The sequence below is a fragment of the Lynx canadensis genome, chromosome D4 (genome assembly GCF_007474595.2).
Source record: "Lynx canadensis isolate LIC74 chromosome D4, mLynCan4.pri.v2, whole genome shotgun sequence".
Lineage (NCBI taxonomy): Eukaryota > Metazoa > Chordata > Mammalia > Carnivora > Felidae > Lynx > Lynx canadensis.
In genome coordinates this window covers 73,927,251-73,949,173 of record NC_044315.2, presented here as the reverse complement: position 1 = coordinate 73,949,173, position 21,923 = coordinate 73,927,251, and the positions used below count along the sequence as shown (strand labels likewise).

At 45.7% G+C, this 21,923-nt stretch overlaps 1 protein-coding gene across 1 annotated transcript in view; it reads right to left on the bottom strand.

Moving 5' to 3' along the window:
* The window catches only part of ZNF618 (zinc finger protein 618), a 198,628-nt gene that overhangs the window by 29,234 nt on the left and 147,471 nt on the right, over positions 1-21,923 (bottom strand). Inside the window, exons 8-12 of the mRNA XM_030292839.1 lie at positions 17,333-17,422; positions 16,379-16,414; positions 16,209-16,286; positions 9,318-9,377; positions 8,714-8,803 (exon numbers count right to left, since the gene is read on the bottom strand). Of these exons, the coding sequence (XP_030148699.1) occupies positions 8,714-8,803; positions 9,318-9,377; positions 16,209-16,286; positions 16,379-16,414; positions 17,333-17,422 (354 nt within the window). The remainder of the gene's footprint in view (positions 1-8,713; positions 8,804-9,317; positions 9,378-16,208; positions 16,287-16,378; positions 16,415-17,332; positions 17,423-21,923) is intronic.

Here is a 21,923-nt window from a genome sequence, read left to right as displayed (position 1 = left end):
TCTTGTTTTCCCATTCTAGGACACCCTCTGTGTCTTCCAAGCCTCATGGCCTTTGCACATGCTATTTCCTCTGCCTGGAATGATCTTCCCTCCAATTTTTGCCTGGGTAACTAGTGCTGGTCCTGCATACTTCCACATGAGCATCACTTCCTCTCGTAACTGTCCCTGACACCTCACCTGGTCATTTTCAGTCCCCTGTCCACTTCCCTTCTAAGAACTGATCACCACCTATGATAATGACACATGCTGTGGTCTTTTGATTGGGGTCTCTTTCCCCATTAGCCTGAATGCTCTGTGAGGACAGAGTCTGACAGTTAGGCCCAACCATGTACTCAGGACCAGGCACATTCCCTGATACACAGGAAGTGCTCAAGAGGTATTATGGAATCAGAGAACCAATGCCTCAATGTCCAGAAAAGCAAAACTCAGAACCACACTTAAACAGACCACAACAAAGAAGGGATGCCCAGGAGGGGACATGAGAAGCTACCTCATGTGTTACCCTCCGGTTGGCCACAGGGGTCTATCTAAGGCAGAGGGGCACACGGAGCTCAGAGAGGTATAGGCACCACTCCAGGGTCATACAGCAGGTACGGACCAAGCAGGATGAACTTCCCAGACTCCTAATTCATTTCACTCAGCAGTTTGCTCCATCTGTTGACCTTGTCACATGGAATGTTATCAGGCTGGAATTCCTACCTGAGCCCTCACTGGGAAAAGAACAAAGAGCTTCAGACAGACTGGCTGACTGCCCTTATGAAGAACACACGTGAGATGTTCATATATAGGAGACATTTAAAAATAACAGCACGGTGGTCTCCCCTTTCTGTAAAATGAAAAATTCAATGGGAACAAAAAAATTAAGAGATTGTAAGGATTCAAGAAAAGTAACCACATAGACCAGGTGGTCTCCCTGAAACCTTCACCAGGCAGAGGAGGGTGAAGATGCATCTGAGGCAAATGGGAAGAGCATGTTCAACGGCCGGAGGCGGGAATGAACGGACGATGTGGTGCAAAAGGAGTCTAGGTTGGAAACGCTTTCTCAGGGATTTCCGTCTTCGAGACAGAACCAGAGAACTTACACTTCCGGCCGTGATGGACTACCTGTGTAGGGCTAGTTGTCCTCCTTCAACTATAAAGCTGGACAAAATACATAAAACAACAGTTTTCAGACGCTGAACAGGAGGCAGTGCAGGGTCGTGATTTACGACAGAAGACCTGATGGGAGATCACTCCAGTCTCTGCCTGGAGACCTTCTGGACCACGGCACAGGGGTGGAGCCCAAAGAAGGCACTGCAGTCTGGGTGAACAGAGGAGACAGTGATCAGGGTTCAGGGATTCTGACAATGGCTGGAATTGGCGGGACAGAATAACAAAAAGGGATGAATTAAAAAAAAAAAAAAAAAAGACCTCCAGAAATATGCAGAGGGGCCTCTTAAAAGCGTCTGATGGGTGCCAAACTGATCTGTACAGAATGAACCTCTGCACAGCCTGGAAGGTAACAGCTTCTAGGGGGGAGTGAGCCGAGAACAGATTCAGAAGTCTCACGAGAGTAGGAGATGTCTGAGTTCCCACCTGCCACAGCAGACAGACCTTGCTGAACACCTCAAGCATTTAGTTGAAACCCAGAAAGCTCAGGCCTTAGGATTACTCTAACCCTAGAATAAGAACACTCTAGACCCACCCTAACAGTTTACACACAAGCCTCTGAAGTACGAAGCTGATCTGTAAGTAAATTAACTGCCTGCCAGAACAAAATTTAACACCTTTCAAAGAAAGATAACAAAATGCAGATGCTCAACAAATATCACAATGTGCAGCACAGAATAAAAAATTACTTGTGAGGCGAAGCAGGAAAATGTGACTAAATACTCAAGAGAAAAATACCAATCAACAGAAACATACAGAAAGGACAGGAATGATGGAATTTGTGGACAAGGACCTTTCAACAGCTTTCATAAATATGCTCAAAGATTTAAAGGATAATATGCACATAATGAGAAAAGACATGATATAAAAAGGAACCAAATGGAAATTACAGAGATGAAAACTAGGATAGCTGAAATGATAAATTCGCTTGATGATTTGCTAATAAAACAGACTGCACACTAGAGAAGAAAAGATCAGTGAACTTGAAGACAGGATACTAGAAACTATCCAAATTGAAGCTCGAAGGGGAAACAGGGATGGTAAGCTGAACAGACCTTCATCACCACACAGTTTAACGTACATGTAAACAAAATCTCAACAACTGAGGAAAGAGAGATTGAGTAATAAGAATATTTGCAGAGGGGCACCTGGGTGGCTCAGCAGTTGAGTGTCCGATTTCATTTAGGCTCAGGTCATGATTCCAGGATCATGGGCTCGATCAAGCCCTTGTGTCAAGCTCCACACTCAGTGTGGAGCCTGCTTAGCATTCTCTTTCTCTCTCCTTCTGTCCCTTTCTCTGACTCATGCTCAATCTCTCTCTAAAATAAAAATTTAAGAAAATATATTTGAAGAAATAATGGCTTTAGTTTTCCAAATTTGATGAAAAATATAAACCCACTGATTCAAAAAATTCAGTGAACCCCAAACAGGATAAACACAAAGAAAACTACACGCCATAATCAAACTGATTAAAAAAAAAAAAAAACAAAAAAAAAAACAGTAATATGTAGATATATTTGAAAGCACCCAGACAGGGGCGCCTGGGTGGCTTAGTCAGTTGAGTGTCCGGCTTCAGTGCAGGTCACGATCTCGTGGTCCATGAGTTCGAGCCCCGCGTTGGGCTCTGGGCTGATGGCTCAGAGCCTGGAGCCTGCTTCTGATTCTGTGTCTCCCTCTCTCTCTGCCCCTCCCCCATTCATGCTCTGTCTCTGTCTCAGAAATAAATAAATGTTAAAAAAAATAAAAATAAAAGCACCCAGACAAAAAGACACATTAAATATAGAATCACAATCAGAATGATCTCTGACTTCTCACCAGAAACATAAACCAGAAGATAAAAGAGTGACACTTTTAAAGTGCTGGAAAAAAAACAAACAAACATCTCAACCTAGAATTTCATATCCAGAGAAAACATCCATCGAAAGAAACAGGTAAAATAAAAACATCTTCAAGTAAGAGAATCTTTCCCCAACAGACCTACAACAGAAAAAATGTTAAAGGAAGTTCTTCAGGGAATAAGGGAAAATGATTATAGGTGGAATTCAGATTTATTATACAAAGAAAGGAAAAGCACAGGAAATGGTAAATGTGTTAGAAAATATAAAAGGCATTTTCTCATTTCTTAATTAACAAATAATAGACTGTTTAAAGCAAAAAAAATTATTGGGCTTATAACTTATGTAGACATAGATGTATGGTAAGAACATAAAGGACAGGAGAGTAGTAAATAGAAGTACACTGTTATAAGGTTCTTACGTTACGTGTGATGTTATGAATTAAATTTATGATAGATTGTAATACATTAAAGATGTATATTATAAACCACAGAGGAACCACTAAAGAAAAAGGGGGTACAGCTAGAAAGCTAACAAAGGAAATTTTTTTGGAAGTTCTTGATTAATATTAAAGAAGGCAAGAAAAGAAGAAAAAATGAACAAGAAGAGATGGGACAACTAGAAAAAAATATGAGGCAAAATATACAAAATATACAAAATATGAACTACAAAACACAAAAATCCAACCATATCCATATATAATATTAAATGTAAATGGATTAAACACTTCATTTAAAAGGCAGGGATTGTCAGCCTAGAGAAAAGAGTGAGAACCAATTATACGTACATACTTCAAATAGAAAGACACAGAAACATTAAAACAAAAAGATCGAAAGAAATACACCATGCAAACACTAATTCTAAGCAAGCTGCAGCAGCTATATCAATATCAGATAAAGAAGATTTCAGGACAACAGGTATTACCTGTTAAAGAACTTAAGAAATAAATAAAGGTACTGAACAATTTTTAAAGGGTCGTCAAAACATAATGGTCCCAAGTGTGTGCACCTAAAAGCAAGGTTTCAAAACACATGAATCAAAAACGGACAGAACTAAAGGGAGACACAGCATATCCACAATTACAGTTGCAGATTTTAATGTCTGTCTCTCAGTACTAGATAGAATGAGTGTATTTTTTTTTTCTAAAGCCTGAAAAGGTGTAGAGATTTGATTAACCAGCTTAACCTAAGTGACACTACACTCAGGGAATATTCTTCCCAACTCATTCTAAGAGGCCAGTTCTACCTTGACACCCAGCTGAGACCAGGACATTACAAAAAAGAAATGTACACTACTGGTTGGAATGTAAACGGCATAACCACTTTGAAAAACAGTTGGGTTCTTTCTTAAAAGTTAAATACACACGTATCATATGATCCAGCTATTCCACTCCTAGGTATTTATTCAAGATTAATGAACGCATTTGTCCATACAAGGACATGTACACCAATGTTGAGAAGCTTTGTTTGTATTAGCTCTAAACTAAAAACAACCCAAATGTCCATCCGTAAGTGAATAAAGGAAACTGTGGTATCTATATCTATCCAATGGAAAGCTACTACTCATCAATTAAAGGGAATGAACTACTGATAACATGTAACCATGGATGAATCTTAAATCAATCCATGGTGAGTGAGACAAGCCAGACCCTCCCCCCACACATAAAAAGGGTACATACTCTAAGATGCCACATATGCAATATGCTAGAAAATGCAAATTAATCTATAGTAACAGAAAGAAAATCAGTGTTTGCCTGGGGATGGGAAAGTGGTGAGTAAGGGATTATACAAAAGCACAAAAAACCTTTAGGGGTGACGAGATGCTCATTATCTTAACGGCAGTGATGGTTTTGTGAGTGCATACATAGGTCAAAACTTATCAAACCATACACTTTAAATACAGGCACTTTAGGGGTGCCTGGCTGGCTCAGTCGGTTGAGCGTCCGACTTCAGCTCAGGTCATGGTCTCGCAGTTCGTGGGTTCAAGCCCTGTGTCGGGCTCTGTGCTAACAAACAACTCAGAGCCTGGATCCTCCTTCAGATTCTGTATCTCTCTCTTCCCCTCCCCTGCTCATGCTCTGCCTCTGTCTCTCAAAAATAAATAAATGTTAAAAAAAATTAAATACAGGCACTGTATTGTGTAACAATATGCCTCAATATTGTTTAAAAAAACTTCACCGGAAGAATTTTATTTTCTTGATTATGATGATGATCATCATCAAACCACTGATTGAACATGGGGCTCTGCTAATTCTAGGACTGTAGCTCCCTATCCTTGAGAAATCAGTTGTGGGAGTGATATTAAAAACCAGGTGAAATCCTAGGGAGTTTTAGATAGGAGTGATCAGAAAATATGTTCTTGAGATCAAATAACTCTACAAACTACCCCAGGTCTTAAAATAATTCAGATGCCTTTCCAAGAAAAATAAGTTTCAAAGAAGAAAATCACTCTCCAAACAAAGAGGAAACATTCCAACATTTTAAGTTTCTTCAGTTCGTTTCAGAGTTGGACTTTCTGATACTCTTAATGTGTTTTAATAAAGTATAGGCATTGTGACTTATTTAAGAACAATGACAATAAATCAATCCATGTAATACACATTATCAGAATAAAAGATGAGAATCATAGAATCATCTCAACAGGTACAGAAAAAAACATAAAACACCTATTTATGACAGAAGAGTTCAGTAAACTAGGAATAAGAGGTAACTTCAACTAATAAAGGGCATTTATAAAAACCTACTTCAGCTAATATAATACTTAATAATGAAAATGATCATCCTTAATGATGAAAAACTGAACCTTATGATTATGAAAAAGGCAGAAATACTCACTGAAGTTTTATACTCAACATTGCACTGGAAGATCCTAACCAGTATAGTGAAACAACAAAAAAAATACAGACTGGAAAGAAGCAAAGTTATTTATTAGTAAATGACATCAGTATGTATATAGAAAGTCCTAAGAAACTCGTAAAAATGTTATTAGAACTAGTAAGTGAATTTAGTAAAACTGCAAGATACAAATTCAATATACAAAAATTATGTCTTTATGTAATAGCAATAAATAATTGGAAAACTGAAAATCATAATAGTGTCAAAAAACATGAAGTACTTAGAGATAATTTCATGAAATATGTACAAGATCTCTACTCTGAAAAATACAAACTACTGCTGAGAGAAAAAGACCTAAATACGTGGAGAGATATACCATATTCATGGATTGGAATTGCCAATATTATGATGATGTCTATTTTCTCTAAATTGGTCTGTAGATTCAGAGTAATCCTAAACAGAATCCCAGTTGGATTTTTTGGTCGAAATTGGGAATCAGAAACTCCCCTAACATTTATATGGAAGAGCAAAGTTCCTAGAATTGACAAATATTCTTTAAAAAGAGCAAAGTCGAAAAACCGAGAGTACCCATATTTAAGGCTATAAAACTCCAGTAAATGAGACTATATTGGCATAAACATAGATAAATAAATCGACAGAACAGAAATAAACTCATACATATTTATGCATTCAACTGATTGTCAATTCAATGCAATGCAATGGGGGAAAGGACAATCCTTTTAACAAATGATGGAACCACCAGATATCTGTATGGGATAAAATTAATCTCAACTCCTACCTCTCACCATTCACAAAAGTTAACTTGAAAAGATCACAGACCTAAATGCAAAGGCTAAAATTTTAAAGCTTCCAAAAGATAATTAAGGATGCTCACAATCTTGAGGTAGTTAAGATATTCTGGGTAGGACCCAGAAAGCACTAGCCATAGAAAAAATTGCTAAATTAGACTTTATAAAAATTAAAAACCACTCATCAAAAGATACTGTATGAAAATCAAAAGGCATGTTGAAGACTGCAAGAAAATATTCATAGTACATATACCTGATACAAGACCTGGCTCTACAATGTATAAAGAACTCTTACAATTTTAAAAAAATTTTTTATTATTATTTTTTGAGAGAGACAGAGAGAGAGAGAGAGAGAGAGACAGAGAGAGAGCAAGCAGGGAAGGGGCAGAGAGAGAGGAAGACACAGAATCTGAAGCAGGCGCCAGGCTCTGAGCTCTCAGGACAGAGCCCAACGGGGGGCTCAAACTCATAGACCGCGAGATCACAATCTGAGCTGTAGTCAGCTGTCCAACTGACTGAGCCACCCAGGTGCCCCAAGAACCCTTACAATTTAATAATACAAACAACCCAACCACAAAATGGGCAAAAGACTTTAGACAATCTCCAGAGTAAAATACACACATGGCCAATATGCAGAAGAAAGCATGCTCAACATCATTGGTCATCAAGGAAATACAAATTAACACCACAATGACCAGTAAGCACTCACCAGAACAGCTAGAATTAAACAGCCCATCGCCTACAAACTCTGGCAAGAATGTGGAGGAAGTGGAACTCCCATATGTGGCTGGCGGGAGCGTAAGATGCTACAGCCATTTTGGAAAATGGTGTGTAAGTTCTTAAAGAGTTAAACACACTCTCCCCTATGACCTAGCAATTTTACTCCTTGGTATTTTACCCATGAAAAATAAACACATATGTCCCCAAAAAGCCTCCTACAAACACTTTCGGAGCAGGTTCAGTCACAAGAGCCTAAAACGGGAAACAACTGAAATGAACAAGCAAATGGCTAAACAGGGGTATTTTCATACAATGGAATACTGCTCAGCAGTAAAAAAAAAGAAAGAATAACTGATACATACAACGTGTATGTGTCTTACAGACATTATGCTAAGTGAAAGCAGCCAGGCGCCAAAGAGTATCATCAGATGAATCCATTTGTAAGGACTTCCTCTGCAGTGAGCACAGACCCTTCTGGATACTCTCACCAGACCCAGGGTCCTCAAGCCCTAGCCCTGGGTACCACCTGATGAAGCCATCCAGTTCAGCCCCTAATTCTACACAGAACCCATCGGCACCCAAATCTCTAGATCCAAAGCCCACTGGAGGGGCTGTTTCAACCTCAGCAAACTAATCCTCTGTTGGATCTAGCCTAAATCTCTCATATCCTCCTAGCCCACATATCTGGGGATCTAAGGATGGTGCCCCCTCTGACATCCAGGAGGGAAGCTGGGAAGTCAATCAGTGGTATCAGGAGAGTTGGAAGGCTGGGATGTCCCAACGGAAGGGCCCTTAGAACTCTTTTCCTCCCAGGCCAAGGGAGAAGGGAGAGATTGAGGGCCAGAAACAGGACGGGGCCCGCCCAAGGTCACGCAACCCTGCAACCCAGCTCATTAAACCCAGGGCTTCTGAGTCTTGACTTAGCATCCCTTCCCCCTTTTTACCTTTTCCACCACCGAGGGCAAAAACGGAACTGTCCTGTCTAGTTGGCCATCGCCTAGCCTGGGTTAGGCCATGTGTTGGTTCAGACTGAAGCTGTATCACGGGTCACTGGCTCCAGAGTGGGGGGGGTCTCAGGAACCACAGGATTCAGAGGTGCTTAGGGGTGGGGCCACTGGAGGACTTGGATGAATGATGCCCACCCTGAGTCTACCGAGGGAGACTCAGGCTTTCCTGGCTGAAGGGTGGGGCTTTCCCAGCTAATCCAGCTACTGCGGTAAGGTGGCCCGGGTCAGGCCTGGACACCTGGAGGCTGCCCCAGGCCAAGCCCACCTGTACCTCCACCCTGCCCTGGCAAAGCCTCGGCCTGTGGCTGGCCCGCCCCTCCCTCCAACTCCTCCAGGCCCCAACCAGAGAAGGTACTCACTGATGGGGGCGTGTAAGGCCACGTGCTCCTGGTAGGGCGTGTAGTACTTGTACTGCTTTCCGCAGAATTCACAGGTGTAATTGCCAGTTTCTGTCCAAGGAGAGGCAAGTGTGGGAATGGGCACGTGACCCCCAGCAAGCAGCAGCAGCATGCTCCCTCCCCTCCGGCTCCCCTCCTCCTGGGACCAACTACAACCCTGAGCCCACTGGAGTCAGCCTGCCTGGGTTCAGCTCCCAGCTCCTCCTCCATGTCCAGCCGTGTGACCTCGGGCAAATCTCTTAACCTCTCTGTGCCTCAGTTTTCCTATCTATAAAACGGGGGTAATAATCGGACCACCTTGTAGGATTGCTGTGAGGATTAAATTTATACGTCAAGTGCTTAGAACAGTACCTGGCACACGCCGTTTCTCCGTCCACACTCCCCCCCCAGACCCTGGTGCTCAGGAAATGTGTGGTGACCAGTGCCAACCTCTCGCTCAGCCCCTCTGCGATGGCCACGCTTGGGTCCCCTCGTCTCCAAGACCTTCCCCGCCCCCAGGCACCCCCATCCCCCCGGCAGAAGGGGTCACGTCTTCCTCTCAGGCCCCACCAGACTTTATCTTTACCTCTCTTTGGGCACTGCCTAACTTCTTTCTTCTTAAAAATTTCTGATGTAATATTGTTCACTGGGGGAAAATTATAAAATACTGATAAATACAAATACAAAACTTAAAGAGTACGAGAAATTTCAATCATCTGTCACCCCCAAACAAAGAGCAGCAGCTGCCCCCTGGGGTGGAGTGTGCAACCTTGCCATCCGCCCCCGGGGCCCACCCCTCACTCCCATCTCCTCCGGAGCGGGCTCCTCTCCCTGACATCAGCTGTCTAGCTCTGGTGGGCCTTGAATTAGCCAGCCCTGATCCGTATCCTCTTTGTAACCTGGTGTATTCAATCGACAATACTTTGTGGACATCTTGCTCAATCAATAAACATCGATCCCTACTGCATTTATTGGCTGTATGGTTCCCTCTGGACTTTGAAATCTGCTGAGCCAGTCTCCTGCACCAGGGGATGTTCAGATCGTTTCAAATTTTTTTCCCTTACCAAAAAAAAAAAAAAAAAAAAAAAAAAAAAAAAAAAATGCAGTGATCCACATCTTTGTAGAAATGTTTGCACATTTGCTCATCATTTGTCACATCATTGCAAAGTAAAGATTATTGTGCATAATCTTTGCTCATTATTTCCCCAGGATAAATTGTGGGCATGCATTTTTAAGGCTTTTGATAACCACAGCACCAACTACATATCAAAAGGTTGGGCCAATTTTTATCCCAATCAGAAAGCTGTGCCTTATCGGGAGAATTCTATTGCACTGCTGGTTTTATTTTCCATTCGTTTTGAGTTCTAAGGAAACTGACTATTTTTCATGTTTAATTAACTGTAGTTTTTCTTTCGTGACTTTCCCATTTGAGTTTACAGCCAATGTTTCCATAGGCGTATTTACATTTTTTAATTGCTAAGAACTCTGCAGATTAAGGATATCAACATTTTGCTCTCTATGTCACAATTTTTCTCAATTTTTTAAAATTGTTTGTGGTCTTTCTCTCTCAATACGGATTTAAACTTTTTCATAAATAACTTTTATAACCGATTCATGAACACTGGAAAAGACAGACGATTTGCTATTTACAGGCTTCAAAGTTGTTAGTTAGGTCAACCGTATTAATTATATTATTCAAGCCCTACATGATCCTGTTTGTCTACCTGCTCTCTCCAAGACGGTCATGATCAACCTTTCCATTTTGTCATATTCCTAAATGTATTTTGTATTTTTAGATGTGATGTTGTCTGCCGCATTTAAGGCTCACGAAATCAAAACTGTCAGTGTTAACTAACTAACTAACTAACATGACACGATTTTCTAACACGGTGCTTCTCAAAGGGTGGTCCCTGAGCCAGCAGCACCGGTATCGTCTGTCAAACCGTTAGAAATGCATATTCTCTGAGACTTATCCAAGACGCTGAAAGCAAAATTCTAGGAATGGGATCTAGCAATCTGGGTTTTAACAGTCCCCCTAGAAAACTGTGATGCAGAGGAAAGTTTAAGAACCACTGCTCAAACTTCTAATTATAGTCTTATATTAGTTTGATGGACATTAATTCCGAATAGTTACTTTCTAGGATCTTTCTTTCTACTTGTCTGCATGTGCCTGAAAACACTTCCCTAAATTGTCTTGGGAAAATTCATTAAAAAGATACTTTGCTAAATGTCAGCCAAAAATGATGAGCAAAAGCAGTCATGGTTCCTGCCTTCAAGGAGCTTACAGTCTGGGAAAGGAGACAGAAAAATCAAATAATCACACAAACTTAACACTGCAACCTCAAGAGGGGCTCTTAAAGGAGACACTTACAGTGCTATGAAAATCCTAACAGGGAACTCAATTTAGTTAAGGAAGTGAGAGCGAGTTCCCTGAGAAAGATAAAAGATGAGGAATTAACTAAGTGTGTTGCTAATAAGCCATTATTTCAAATTAACCTGAGAATCTCTGTCTTCTAATAAAAGAGATTATGCCACTTGCTTTTATTTAAAGCTATAATTGACTTGGTTTTACGTGTTTTATATTTTGTTTCTTTTTTTTCGTGCTCCACCTTTTCTGGTTTCCTTTGTTTCAGTTGTTTGATGAATGAAATCTTCTCTCTGCTTTTCCATTATTCTCCAATATTCCATTATTTTCCAATATTCTCCTTTGTTTTACATAGCATGTAAGATACATCTGTCTGTTACAGTTAAGCAGAAAATGGTATTTTCAAGTCTATTGCCATTGAGAAAGGCAGTTTAACTCCATGCTTCTCACACTTTTGCATGTTTAAGAATCACCTGGAAAGATGGTTACAACACAGATTGCTGGGCTCCACCCCAGAGATTCTGAATCCGTGGCTTGGGGGTGGAGCCTAAGAATTTACATTAAAAAAAATTTTTTTTAATGCTTATTTATTTTTGAGAGAGAGAGAGAGAGAGAGAGAGAGAGAGAGAGCACAAGCGGGGGAGGGGCAGAGAGAGAGGGAGACACAGAATCCAAAGCAGGCTCCAGGCTCTGAAGCTGTCAGCACAGAGCCTGACACAGGGCTCAAGCCCACCAACCACGAGACCATGACCTGAGCTGAAGTAGAACACTTAAGCGACTGAGCCACCAGGCGCCCCAAGAATTTACATTTCTAATAAGCTTCTATGAGATGCTGCTGCTGCTGGTCTAGGGCCCACACCATGGGAAGGGCTGGTTTAACCTACCTCTACTGTATCCTTCACCTATTCCTTCCTTCTCATGTTTTTAAAATTCATTTTTAGTATTTTACAATGATCTTTGTCCTTTGCATTCAATTTTATAATCAGAGTCCAACATTTTAAACTTAGCTTCTAGCTTATCTGGTTTGACCATTTACCACCAGTCCTCCCGAGCTAGGACTTCATTCCCGACAATGGACTCTTCAATGTGCTCTACTGCTTAGTTCCCTGGAGTGTGTTTTTTAAATTTTTGGAAGATGGGTACATAGGAGAAATAGTGGGTTTGGGGGCCCTCACTTTCCCCTTTACTCCTAAACTGTCAGCTGTCTAGATACAAAATTGTTAAGATTACAACCTTTTCCCTTCAAAACGTAGTGTCGTCTTCTGACATTTAGTACCGTACCCAAGTCTGAGGCAAGTCCCCCTTGGGTTCATCTTGGATAACACCTGGCTTTTCTTATGTCTAGATGCCTGTGTATTTCTTCTTTATACTTACAGTTTAAAAAATCACTAAGATCTATTTAGTTATGGGTCTCTTTACATGGAGACAGGTTACACCACAATCATCTGTCATCACCTGAAATACAATGAGCCCTTAAATCTGCACACACAGGTCTTCCTTTAGCAAAATTTTCTTCTGTTGTATCTTTGGAGTATTGCTTCTGTCCCACTGGCACAACACCACTAATTATCTGAAACTGGCTCTCCACGCTCTGTATTTAGCTTGTTTTCCTTTCCCCTGGTTATCTTGATCCGTTCAGGTTTCTCATCCCCATAACTATTCCACTTCTGCAGATCAATTCTGCTCTTTACTATCTAGACTGTAGGTTTTAATTCTGCGCTTCTATTCTCTGTTTCTCTGCAGTCCTTTACGTCACTCTTTTCTCTCTGCCTCTTCGTTCTGTCCTGCTGCTCTGTCACCACACTTCAGGATCCTCTTTCACACGGGTCATGCTGTGGACTGAACCGTGTCCCCCTAGCTCCCCAAATTCAATTGTTGACGCCCCACCTCCCCAGGTGATGGTGTTTGGAGACAGGGCCTGTGGGAGGTAACTGGGTTGAGATGAGGCATGAAGGTGGGGCCCTCACGACTGGATTGGTGCTCTTATTACAAGAGACACCAGGGAGCTTGCTTCCACTGGTCTCCCATCATGTGAGGGCACAGACAGAAGGTGGCCATCTGTGAGCCAGGAAGAGGGTTCTCACCAGAACCATGACCGGGCTGGCACTCTGATCCTGGACTTCTAGCTTCCAGAACCGTGAGAAAATAACTTTGCTGAAGCCATCCAGTCGGGTATTTTGTTAGGACAGCCCAAGGAGAGTAAGGTAAGTCATATTTTCTTATACTTGATTATGGTTGTCACAGAATGTTCTTCTAGATTTTGTAGTAGGGTCATCTTCAGAGGTATGCTTGTCCTCAGAGTCTCCTAAATTCTGTGGAATTTTCACAGATTCATGGTTTGGGGGGTTTTTTTAATTTAAAAAATTTTTCAAGTTACTCTTCCTTATCCACATTTTAAAAAAATCAAGTAAACTGCAGATGAATTCAGACTTACTGTTTTCGATAGACATGAGTGAACTGTCCTTGACCCTCCCATTATCATCGTAGTCATGAGCATGGAAGACCACTGCCATGGTAGTATTTCTCAGATCTGCAGCAGGAGAGCAGCTGACATGCAAGGCCCCTAGGACAAACTGTCTCCTTCTAGAAGGGTTCCTCTGCTCTGTCATAGCTCCAGCTTCTTCCTCCCTAATTCTCCAATTTGCTCAGATGATGCGGATATGGAAGGTGTACTTCCCAGCATGCACTGCTTCAGGGTCCCTCCTCTTCCCGGACCAACAAAACTCTATTCATGGTGCGGTGTGCCTCTCATGGCTCCTCTCACTCTATGCCTTCTCATTTTTAGAGTTCTGTGGCCTTGGCCTGCTTGAAACCCAAGCAGCAGCGTTCTTACCTCATAAGGCAGCTCCTGAGCGGTGACGGGAGATGGTCACACTATTTTGGCAATCTCCACTCCATAACGTCAAGCTGGGAGCATTCAGGGAGCCAAACCCAGTTCCCTTTGCTCAGTGCAATTCCCAACTGCTTATGGTGTGTGACAATTCCACCGGCCGTCTGTCTGACTCAGTTACTGATCTACAGAACAAGTTTCATCTAGTTCTGTACCTTCCTGGGTAATAGGCACCACTTATTTATTAATGCCTTCCGTGTGTGCATAAAAGACTACGCTAATTCCTGTGCAAACATAACCTCATCTCATCTCCACGACAATCCTGAAAGAACTGTCACCACCCCATTCTCGAGTTAAAGAAAGCGTAGATTAGGAGATTATAGAGCATGTACGCCCTCACGCAGGTATTAAATGTAGAGCTGGGGTTCATAGATGGGGTGCTCTAAAGCTCTTACAATTGGCCGTCTCTCGACAACACCACTCATGTGTTAAGCCCTGGATGCGAGCCAGGTGCTGGGCCAAACACTTCCTGCAGGCATCCTCCAACAGCCTTACAGAACAGATAGATGCTCTCGTCCCCAGCTTACAGATGAGTCAAAGGACACTCAGAAGGGGGATAAGTAGCTGGCAAATTGGAGATGGCAGCATTCAAATGTGGGCCGGATTCCAATTCTACTTTCATAATTATGATGCTGCAGACAGAAGGGCAGTGCTACCCCGGGGCGGCTGGCAGACAGTACTAACATGGCAGGTCACAGACCCCACTGTCCCCGTCCTGTATCTGTCTACGAATGTCCATCATAGAACGTGTCTGATTCCCATGTAGGTTTCCCCACGGTTTAACTTATAGCGGTTTCAGTGTTGAGGGTTTCATCATTTTCTGAGGGAAAAAGAAAACGTGTCATATGCACGGTAAACACATGACAAGCGCTATGCTAACCGCTTCGCAAATACTGCTGCCTCTCCCGTTTCTGGAGTGCTTTAAGAGTTCAAACAAAGCAGGCTCATCCTCTACCACGGAGGAGGAAGGAGGGAGAGACAGGATGGGGACCGGACCAACGGCTTCCAAGGGTCAGGGCCAAGCTCCACCCTTTGAAGAGCATCCCCAGCTTCCCTGCTTCAGCTCCTCGACTTTCCTTGCCTTGGATTTCCTCATCCTTTCATTCAGTGTCTGTGTGTCTATTCTGCAAGCTACCTTCAATCCTTATTGTAGCGAGGCAGAGTCGACAAAGGCCTTTTCCTGTTGGGTGGTAAGCAAGGAAGGGGAATGTGAATTCCTGAAGGGCTGGGCCAGACCCCTCTCACTCGTGAGACTCTACTCAATCCATTCTTCTAGAAACAGCCAAAATAGTCTTCCTAAAGTGCAAATCCGATCAAATCCCTTCCCCATGTGGTAAACTCTCAGGCTCCTTGTCCCTCAGAATGAAGTCTAGATGCCTTCCTCTGGCATTCAAGGCTCTCTCTCAAGACTTCAACTCAGAATTGATTTGCCTTTCAATTCCCAGAACAGGCGCTGCTCTCCCACTTCCGCCTATGACGCAAGAGCTCATTCCCCACCCTCGTCCCCAAGCAGAAGCCTCCAGGATTCCCGAGGCTGGCCAGGTACTGCGCCAGCCCCCATGGCTCCTTGCACTTCAGGTTATGCTGGAACTATCTGCTACTGACCCACTGCCCCCTCCCTGTACCCAAGGGCAGGGCCACAAATGCCCCGCCCACTGCTGTGTCCCCACCACACTCAATGCAAGTATGCTGAGAACAGGCAGGCCGCTGTGTGACTCCTGCCCTCAGGGGTTTACTTGGGACAAGGACAGAGTGTCTACATGTGGCTCCCCTGGACAGCTTCATTTGCTGAGGAACCCCTTCAGATGACGAGAGTTATTTTCCGAGCACCTACTATGTACCAGGCACTGTGCTAATAGGTGATTTACATTCACGATCTCATTTAATCCCCCAACAAACCTTCGGGGAAATGTCATCCTCATTGACATGTAAGGAGCCGAGGCTCAGGACGGCTAACAGACTACCAGGGCACCAAGCCTGTGCTACTTTCACTGCCCTGACCATGACCCTGTGCTGTTCTGCTGCTCCTCAAAAGCTAAAGTCCTAAGACTGGCCCATTAGACAGGTGGGCAAGGTGAGGTCTAAGGAGGTCAGTGGTCACTGGCCAGCACCACTGTTTCAGGATAAGTGATGCCACCCTCTTCCAATGGCAAGACTTAGCCCTCAGCCAGTCTCCCCCCACCGGCCCAGCCCAGCCCAACCCCAGAGAGAGGCCCGCATACTTGGCCCGATTTTCTGGAACGGTTCCGGGGGTTCCTCCTTCACTTCGTCAGTGGCCACGACACCTTGGTCAAAGGGGTCTGTGGGAGAACACACAGCCCTTAGCGCCCTGGCAACCAGGTCTTGGGAGTCCAGCTGGGCACAGGGAAGTGGGCAGCCACCAAGGACTTACCTGCCCGATTCTCAGGGGCCCCTTCCACACTAAATACTGCACCCGGGCAGGAGGCAGCAGCCGCAGAAGGAAAGAAGCAAACGGGAGGCCTGTTAGTCCCTGCCCACAGCTGCCTCTGCCCAACGCTCCCAGCCTCTGGGGCCCAGGAGAGCCTACCCTGGCCAGCATGGAGGCCCCGGAAAACCAGGGGCCACAGGAGGGCACATCCCAACTGGGACACAGCCTGTGCCTCCATTCCCCATCCACCCCACGGGCTAGGGTCCAACCCAGAGGCGGGCAATTTCTGCCTGGCCTGTTTCTGGGTCGCCAACAGCTACTTGAGGGGCCAGGCCAGGAGAAAAAAAGGAAGAGACCAGTAGGAAAAAAAAAAGGCGATGTGAAAAGGACAAGGACAAGCCAGCGGGAGTGAGTGGCAGGGCCTGGTTGTCACAGCCTGCGACGGGCTGGGGATGTGGGGCTGGAGTGGGGGCCCCCCTCCATCCTTTCCAGGCCCAAGACCCTATTTCTAGGATTGAGATTCTAAAAATAAATTACCTAAATTTATTGTTCCAATTTCTAACTCTATAACTGAAGACACTAAAATACCATCATTCATTTTAAAAAACTGGTTTAATTTCATCAGAGCATGTGAATACTCAGTATGAAACTGTAAAATGCATCGATATGAAATTGCTAAAATTCGACGGATTTTGACCTACAAAATGCAATTTCACTTGGGTTACCCTAATCAGAAGTATGTATGGAGTAGGACGGGGACCTTCTCTCTCCCAGAATCCTCAGGGTTCGGTCACTGCCCTCCTGGTCTGACTGCCCTCTGACCTTCCTCTGGGTGGGAGGAGGGCAGGGACAGCTGGTGGGTGGGGTGGCAGGGGGACAAGCAGCCCTGGGGGCGGTGGGGGGGGGGTGCTCCTCTTTATCTGACTCTACTTCCCGGCAGTGAGGGGCCTCACTCACCATCCACCGCGTGCAGGTCCCGGTGCTCTTGGAAGCAGCTGTAGTACTTGTATTTCTTCCCACAGATGTCACATGTGTACCTGAAATTGTCTGCGGGGGACAGAGAGACAAGTGTAGTTACCAGGACTTCGGTCACTCGGGTGGGGTTTCTTTGGGCCAGATCATCGGCTTCACGACCCAAACATGAGACTAGCCCAGACTAGCCCCAGCTGGTGAGCCACAGAGAATCAGTGCCGGGACGTTAGGGGTCCTCTCCACAAGGAGACTGGAGGGTGCTGAAGCGACTTTCAAACCAACCTTCAATCCCACTCTGTGAGCTGAGACCTTAAAAGGGCCTGACCCCACCTCCCTTCTCGAGGCTCTGCATGTGCAAGGTGCCAGACCAGGCACTTCCTGTCTTTCCTCCATTGGTTCTTGTGACTGAGGGGGAAGAAGTAAGCCATTAAAAAAAAAAAAAATTTTTTTTAATGTTTATTTATTTTTGAGAGAGAGAGAGAGAGAGAGAGAGAGAGAGACAGAGCATGAGCCAGGGAAGAGCAGAGAGAGAGAGAGGGAGATACTGAATCCAAAGCAGGCTCCAGGCTCTGAGCTGTCAGTACAGAGTCTGATGCGGGGCTTGAACTCAGGGACTGAGAGGTCATGACATGAGCCAAAGTTGGACGCTCAATCGGCTGAGCCACCCAGGCGCCCCAAGAAGTAAGCCATTTAACACACAGGTAGGCTGAGGTTCAGAAGGGACCTGTCTGTCCCAAGCCCCACAGTTAGGAGGTCCTGTGGTAGGCAGCTTCCCAAAGACCCTGGCCTCCTGGCGTTTACCCCCTGTACGATCTCTTCCCCTTGAGTCTGAACCGGATCTAGTGACTTGCTTCTAATAAAGAGAAGGGAATGAAGTGATAAGATGTCACTTCTGAGATCAGGTTACAAAAGCCCGCGACTTCTGTCTCTCTCACACCGCCTGCCTCTTGCTAGCTGCCATGTTGTAAGCTGCCGCAGAGAGAGAGCCACACGGGAGCCTCTGGTGAACAGCCAGGGGGGGGAGTGACACCCTCAGTCCAACAACTTGGGAAGGATCCTGCCAACAGCCATGTGCGTGAGTGCGGAGGTTGGGCCTTTCCCCAGTTGGGCCTTGAGAGGAGACCACAGTCCTGGCCAATGCCTCACGTGCCTCATGAGACCATAAATCAATGTTTGTTTAAGTCATTCAGCCGTGGGGTGGTGTGTTCCACAGCAATAGATAATGCACACAGGGCCAGAGTTCGGATGATCCCTACCTAGGTCTATCCAAATTCTGGGGCGGGACTCCCTCAGGACATTGCTCTCACCACGCACTAGCACAGACATCCTGTGTGTCTTCCTTGGGCAGATCTCGGGATGACCCGCCCACCTCACCTTCCGGACTATGTCCAGCACAGGGAGACAGAGTGGCTTACTCAAGGCTGCACAGTGGGGCGAGGCATAGCCAAGATTCAAATATTCACTCAGCTCCATGCCATAGCTGAATCAGGGCACATGGCCTCTCTCTGCCTGGATAAGCCCACCTTCCGCTCCTGACTGAGGCACCAGCCTTCTGGCCCTCCTTCTGCTCCCCAGCACTCAAATACAGGATTGAGGAGGCTCCCTCCATCCCGACGTTGCAATGCCAGGAAATTCTATGGGAAGGTTCTGGTCCCTGCTTAGCTGAACTCAGGGGCACAGATGACATCGGCCATCTCCCTGCCTCTGCCCCCACCTCTTAGACTGCACCTGTGATCTCCCAAAGTGCCCTGGCATCTGCCACAGAGCCTAACTGGTCCCCAAGTGAGACGCACACAGCGTCAGCACACACAGTCACTCTGAGGGTCTGGGGACCCGGCATGCCACCATCCCACCAGGCCCTACCATTTCTGTGCCCACACCTGAACCAGCCAGGCAGTGGAGGGGAGTGGGGGGAGAACAGGTGGAAAGCAGAGGAGGAGAGGCCTGGTCCTGCTCTGCCTCATCCAGACTGCCAGCAAGGGCTGACCCCACCTCAGGATTCACCTTCGGCTCTTTCCTCCCTAATGTGAGGGGACAGGAAGGTAGTAATGAGCTGATTCCCAGGGCCTCTCCCAGGCCGGCCATTCTAGGATTCCAAGCCTGGCTCAAGTTCCGATCCAGCCTCGACAATAACCTCCCCTCTTCATGTCCCATCTGGACCACAATCCTCTCTCAGTGCTGGATACTGGGGAGCAGGTGGAGAAGTCAAGGGCATCCAGGATCTGCTGGTTCCAGATGGGGCCCCGCCCCAGAAATTCCTCTCCCATACCGGCCAGTGCCAGTGGCACTCCGCAGCCGCCGGCCACACTCGTCTCACATCTGCTCACATGGCCCCTCCTACCACCTCCAATAAACGGTGAACCCCCCAGCTTTCTGCCACTGAGACGCGCCTTCGCCCTGCTCTGTCGAATCCCGTACCGCGACCTCTTCTCAATACGGGTGGGGAACCACAGTGCCAGGCCTACCTAAGACAGGAGTAGATGAGAACCAAAGAGTTATCCCCACAGGAAGAAAGGCAAAATAATTTTCTGTCAATGAAACGACACTTTCAGAGCCTCCAAGAGAGCTCAGAAATGTCTCCCGGAAGGGCACCACGAATCCATCTGGAGAGACAGACTCTGCAGTGGGGCTGCATGACTCCAACCCGACTCGGATGCCAATAAGCACAACTAACGCTGGACACACTCCCTAACCCGGGCGCCTTGGTCTTCTCATCTGCAAAATGGGAATGAGACGGTTCCTTCATCTCCGAGTTGTAACGAAAAATGAACAGAGCACAATGCCCAACCGGCAACAAATACCTGGTAAATGTTGCCTAATATCGTTTTGGAAAGGGAATCAACGTAACGGCTGCAACAGAAGTAGACACGGAGTTAAGCTTTTCTTTTCTTAGTTAGGATACGGGTGAGCGCATATATGCCTCCATTTATGATTATATAATTTTTCTAACAGCTAAATGAAAGACCCCTGGACTAGAAGGCGTGAGGCCTGGTTTCTATGCCCACCTCCATTACTAACAAGCTGCATGAGTTCTCTCTGGGACTCAGTGTCCCCATCTGCAAAATGGGTAGGCTGGACTTGGTATTCTCAACATGATGCTTTTGGCTCCAGGACTCCACGGTCAGGCTCCTGTCACGAGGCTGGTGTTGTGAGGATGCCAGGCTTTCTAAGCAGGCACTGCTGGCTTGGGTCAGGATAGGGGTGCAGGACTGAGAATAAAATAAAGCACAGTGGCCGTGGGGAGAAAATTCCCTTGGGAGGAAGGCAAAAGTAATGGAAGGACTAAAAATACCCTTGGCTACAGAGTCCTCAACAGCCAGGGGGCCTCCGGGAACCACGGAAGCCAGATGGAACACAATGGATCATTGAGGGGCTGCCGGAGAGGCCAGGGGCCCAGAATAGCTAAGGAAGGAAAGACAAATAGAGAAGATCTTTAAATGTGTGGCTGACCACAGGCAGACCATGGGAGCCGGAAGAGAAGGAAGCTTTTGAAGAGGAAGGGAGCCAGGGGCCAGGCTGGGGCAGGGCTCGGAGAGGAGGGACAAGCATTCACTGCCTCCTAGCCGTGACCCTCAGGCAGGTGTCTGACCTACCTGAGCCTCGAATGTCTGGAAAATGGAAGCTTAGCCTCAGCACTGCCTGCCTCTCACGTGCTGTGGGAATCCAAAGAGAGAATGGATGGGAAATGCTTTTTGGACCCAGTGCAATTAAGGCCCTGCTTTAGCTCATACACCTCCTCAAACTGCTTTGTTTTAGACTTTTTTTTGTCATGTCTATAATTTAAAAAAATAACTTTTTTTTTTTTCAACGTTTATTTATTTTTGGGACAGAGAGAGACAGAGCATGAACGGGGGAGGGGCAGAGAGAGAGGGAGACACAGAATGGGAAACAGGCTCCAGGCTCTGAGCCATCAGCCCAGAGCCCGACGCGGGGCTCGAACTCACAGACCGCGAGATCGTGACCTGGCTGAAGTCAGACGCTTAACCGACTGCGCCACCCAGGCGCCCCAAAAAATAACTTTTTTAAGCTGACTTATTTTGAGACACAGAGAGAGCAAGCAGGGGAGGGGCAGAGAGAGAGGGGGAGAGAAAGAATCCCAAGCAGGCTCCGCACTGTCATCGTGGAGCCTGATGCGGGGCTCAAACTCACGAACTGCGAGAACCATGACCTGAACCTAAACCAAGACTCAGCGGCTTAACAGACTGAGCCACCCGGGCGCCCCTGGGCATGTTTATTATTTTTAAAAACCTTTTATGGCAGGAGGAACAGGCTGACGAACTATGGGCTGCCCACCCTCTGTTTTGGTGAAAAATTCATTTCTGTCTGTCTCTGGCTGTGTTCATGCGGCATGGCATAGCTGAGTGGTGGGGACAGAGATGCATGGCCTGCAAAGTCTAAAACATTTACTATCTGGTCCCCACGGAAGGGTCCGCTGACCCCAATGCAGAAACCTGTTCAGCTCCTCCAGTTTTCATAAACCAAAAACACCTGTGCCATGAGCACCCAGAAACCCCTGCCCACGATTTCTTCCAGGACGAATTACTTTCCCGATCTTGTACTGCCCGTGCACAGACGT